Source organism: Gastrolobium bilobum, unplaced genomic scaffold, assembly GCF_033153095.1.
Source record: "Gastrolobium bilobum isolate Gb01-03AN ecotype WA unplaced genomic scaffold, APGP_CSIRO_Gbil_v1 utg4266, whole genome shotgun sequence".
Taxonomy (NCBI): Eukaryota; Viridiplantae; Streptophyta; class Magnoliopsida; order Fabales; family Fabaceae; genus Gastrolobium; species Gastrolobium bilobum.
This window is the reverse complement of record NW_026896613.1, coordinates 101,280-106,328: the sequence shown is the minus strand read 5'-3', so window position 1 is coordinate 106,328 and position 5,049 is coordinate 101,280. Positions and strand designations below refer to the sequence as shown.

The following is a 5,049-nucleotide window of genomic DNA, read 5'->3' as shown; positions in this document are numbered from 1 at the left end:
TGTCCTGTATTACTGTCGATATAATATAGTCTTAGCCCAAGTAGCCACATGGCACCAACAATTTGTCACATGCTCACAACCCGCTATGGGTGTAGCCCACTAAGTATCTTGGCCCAATATAGTTGTGCAGAATAGCTCAATTAATAGTTTAATACCACAACTTTTTATGAATATACCGGGTTATTTTTCTTTTGTTGTTGGATAAAAGTTGTGTTTCTTGCATAAACAACTTTAGGTGGGCCCCATGGTGGTTTTAGAAAAAAAAAAAAAAAAAAGAGAGGCAGACACACTTATTGATGGCTGCGTAGGAAAATATGTCTCTCTCCAGTAATATGAGAGTTATGTTTTCCTATATTTATTAAGGGCTTTGTATTTGGAGAAGAAAATTTTTCCAGGAATACATATTTAAGGTTGGCCTCACCCTAAAAAAAGAAGAAGCTTGGCGAGTATTACAATAGGAGAAGTGTTTTCCGCATTTATTAAGTAAAACAAATAGCACAAACTCTAAGATGTAACTCAGTTGGTAAGCATGTTGTAACTCAAGGGTCGGGCGTGTGTCATGAATTCAATTCCTACTAAAAGTACTTTAAAGCTATAAAAGAGATTAATTCCATTCTACCGGAGTGATATTACCCTGAATTTACTAAAAAAAAAACTAGTCAAGTTTTATATAAATTGGTATTATGTACGATGTACTTAAGTTATTACAGTATACAAAAAAAAAAGAAAAAAAAGAGAGAAGAATTAAAAAAGGGTAAGAGAATTAGTTAGTTGTTATTATGCGAAACAAAAATCAATAAGCAGCAGTTTTTATTTTAAAAAATGGATAACATCACACAATAGTGTGTGTTAAGGAATAAACTCTCTTTTTTTCCTTCTTGAAGAAAATAACATAATATAAGGCATAAAAACTATCGAGTTTATTTTTTATTTTTTAAAGTTGATAAAAAGATATAAAAGTTAGTTTATATTAAGATTTGGAATAAATCAATATTGTATCCCTAGCCGCCATTTATTTCATTTAAAATTCTTCTTTGGGCTTAGTAATAATTTGTTTACCCAACTGTAATCCCGAGTTTGCCAACTAGCCCTTGGGGCTTGCTATAATTCCGAGTGGCAACGGTCAACAGACAATAGTTTCAAACTTTCACTCTCACGCGTTTTAGACCAAATTCTGGCATTTGAGTTATTGTGAGTTGGATTGTAAGGAATAAGGAAAGTACTGTCCTTATGGAGACGCCTTCGCTGTAAAACCACTTCGTTATATTCAAGATATTTTGCATCAATGTTGCTTTAATTTGCTCTATTCGAAGGGGCGCCAAAAATAATAAAAAATTATCCCAAAAAGTACTTATTAATCTTAAACATATATAATAAAAAATTCCTTGATTGAAATCTACCCCTATTATCACAACTTCACTACATTATGTCTTAATAAACTCATGCTTAATGTTGGATCTCGACCTCCTTAGCTACAACTGCCTTTCTGTTTGGTGGGTCATTATTCTTTGCATGGGACATGAATGATCCCACATGAAATACCATAAACAATTGTCTATACTTTCATATATGATATACATAATCACCATACCTAATGTCGCTGAAACATGTCACAAAATAAAATTAGTAATGACGACCCTAATAATTATGGCCACGTTGAATTCTAGAGTATCTGTTACATGAATAAGCATAAAATGGTACAATTACTAGTAAACTATTAGCATAATTACAAAGGGAACTGATCTGCAAAAAAATGCCACAAATTTGGTTGGATAATGGATACTACCTTAAGCAAGGCAATGACTTGTTAATATCAAACAAAGCAACAATAATTTACAAAATATATTATAATAACGGATTGATTGACACTTTGAACTCACATGCTTGATGGCCAAAATAAGAACACTCACATGTTGTGTCTCAAAATGCAATACTTAAATTGTCATTTAGTTATCATTTTCATGTGCACAAAATTGAGAATAAGCTAAATTAAATTGATGCCGTGGGGACATAATGCTATGTAGGCCCAAGAATATGTACATGCATAGGTGCAAAAGTCCCTGGTTGTGTATAGTCAAAACTGGCAAAGGAAAGGGGAGATCCTCCCCTGCCCTTCTTCCAACGTATCTTGAACAAAAAATACCAAAAGTAAAAGCTTTCTTCTTTGCTCCCATTATGAGAAAGCATAGCTCGTGGAGGGCACTTTGTCCATGTTGAGATTATCTAGATGCAATGTTAAAGGAACAAGTGACAATGGCATCCCATGCCTTGGCCCATTTCACTATAGGACAGGTCATGTGTTGTTATAAATCGGCTCGACCCCATGGTTCGGACACATGATCAGCTTCAAAAGTTGGCTAAAAAAAGTGTCCAAGATTGTCTTGTCTTCTTATTATATAAAGAATGCGACCTTGCATATAATATTCCGAACACGTTATATTAGCATGAAAACACAATAGAAATGGTTGCTTGCATAAACAGTCAAGACTATGAATTTTCATTTTTTTTTTTTTTTTTTTTATAACATATGAATTTTCATTTTACTAGATATATATGTTACTAAAGACAAACAAAGTTGGCAACGAACAAAGAAATCTGAGAAATCATCATACAATAAAATCATCTTTAATATTTAATTCTATTATTTTGGCCTTAACCAACTTAATTCAAAGCATTCCCTAATTCTAACCCAAAACTGTGAGAGAGAGGGGAAAACAGCTCAGGGGCAAAACGATCTCGATCACAACTCACTAGGCTATCCAATCCATTTTTGCACAAAATGAAAAGTAACCAAGATTTATTCCCATCTAAGTTCCTAGGAGAAGAATAAGGTATACAATACCAAACTTGAACATCAAAACAAGGAAACACTTTGTTCTTTGGGCACGTAGTAGAGCAGAGAATGCTCAGAAAAGACACACTTTCCAATGGTTTCAAGTAACCACGCTCTGTACATGTTTCCCTATTCTCAGTGAGTTGGAGTTGGAAATGAGCATCTCTGATACCTTCCCATCCAATAAAGTCCTTCCCAAAGAATATCCTCATAGTAGCAAAAGTTTTCTTCCTTAGTTACATCAATAAAAAACAGTGCAAGGAATTGCTTATAACTGAAGATATTGATGACTCTATATTTTTTCCTCCCTTTATTCCTTAACACATGGAAAACCATTCATAACACTGACATAACAAGCTTTGCATCAATGATACATAATTTCAAATATGTAGAAATCCACATCAAAGAGGCCAAAAATTGCCACATCTCTATATGAATTCCAGCTAACATACACTATATGTAGGAATATGGTATACAAATTTTAATTTGGTCACAGTCAGTTAAATCTTCAAGTTTTACCACTGAAGACAAACGAATTGAATTTTTGAGAAAATAGAATTTGAGTTGGCTTGAATTTCTCTTAGCAGAAGCTCCACAAACGAATGTCACTTTCTTCGTACAGATCATCAAGTAGATGGGATGAATCAATATCAAAGAAAGCACCATTTAACATCTGATCAACATATTTAGGGGATTGTACACCATCAAAACTGTACCAAGGTTCCATCATAGCCATTGATTCATTTGCTTGATCACAGCTTGTGTAGGCCTCAAAAGATGACATCAGTGAGACATCATCATCGATTTGATCAGAGGGAGAGGAGACCATTGAAGGGGAAGAGATCGAGGATGATGAGGTTGATGCAGGAGGAGGAGAAGGAGGAGTGCTGGCATTTTCAATGAAACTATTTGCAGCAGCTGCAGCAACTCTTTGGATTGATTTAGGGGACATGACAGTATCTTTAGGAATGTATTGTGAAGAACTTAAAGGGAAATTGAGATTTGCTGAGGAGCCTTTAAGGCATAGAAGTGCAGCATCATAGGCTCTGGCTGCTGCTTCTGGGGTTGAATAAGAGCCTAGCCATATTCTTGTTTTCTGGTTTGGTGCTCTAATCTCTGACACCCATGAACCCCAGCTTCTCATTCTGACTCCTTTGTACTTCTTCTTGCTATCTGATCCTGATGATCCTGATGATGAGGATAAAGATCGCATTGGCTTTGATGGTTCTGTTTTGATCTTGTGCTCTGACTTAACCATGATAGTAGTGAGCTGCAAGTGCAAAGATTGTTCTTCAGTGAACCAAGAATGTTTGAAGAATAACTCTCTAGAGGTAGAAAGGGTGTTCTAGAGGTCTTTTGCTCTTTTTATTGTGTAGTTTTTTTTCTTTTTTACCCTTCTTGCTGTTCTGAAAGTGGGGAAAAGAATCAGATTGGAGGTGAATGTGGGGAAGTAGAGAGCTACTATTTATAGATAGAGCCATAGAGGCTTGCGTCTCAAGGTAGCAAATCTTTTGTAGTCAAGATAGGACATTGTTGCCAGATGGATTTTGTTTTATTTGAATTTAATATAGACAGCTTAGTTCTCAAAATGACTTCCCTATCCTTTCTTAGTGAAGCTTCCTTCATATAGGTAAAATGAAGTTATACCTCATGTCACGCTATAATTAAGCATGGTCCATTAATGATCAAATATAATATCATAAGAAACTAACTTGCAAATTAATGCTAAATTACCACTATATTGCAATTTGGCAATATATCATCCACTTTTTTTGCAAAAAAGGATCCACTCTTCTACTTCAATAATCTAACTGAACTAATTAACATTTAGCACATTTTGATCACCTGCTCTTCATGAACTTGCTTCCTAGTGCATTAAAATTTTGAAATGTTCTTCCCGGGGAGTTTTGATTTAGTCTTGCCCAAAATGCTAGTTTAAAAACTTGTCAAGATAGCCATTATAGGATGCTCTAGGTCAAGGGGAAGTTATTCAATGACAGTAGAAAATAAAATACATATGATAAGACTTTTTAGTTGCCAACTTCGCAGCATAGTTAAATACTCAGAGGAACAAAATTTTCAAACAACTATACTGCAATTTAAAGGTGGTAATCCATGGAAACATTAAATGTGAATCCTATGGACCAATCAGATACAGGTAAAAAAGCACATTAAAATTTTCTTGTCTCTTTTAGTTCTGACTTTAGTACATAAGT

General features: G+C 34.6%; 1 protein-coding gene across 1 annotated transcript; it reads right to left on the bottom strand.

The window, feature by feature from the left end:
• Positions 1-3,413: 3,413 nt before the first annotated feature.
• On the bottom strand, positions 3,414-4,091 carry LOC133300952 (ethylene-responsive transcription factor ERF014-like). Its single transcript, XM_061500536.1, has one exon. It carries the CDS (start codon positions 4,089-4,091, stop codon positions 3,414-3,416), a length of 678 nt encoding a protein of 225 aa, XP_061356520.1.
• Positions 4,092-5,049: the final 958 nt, after the last annotated feature.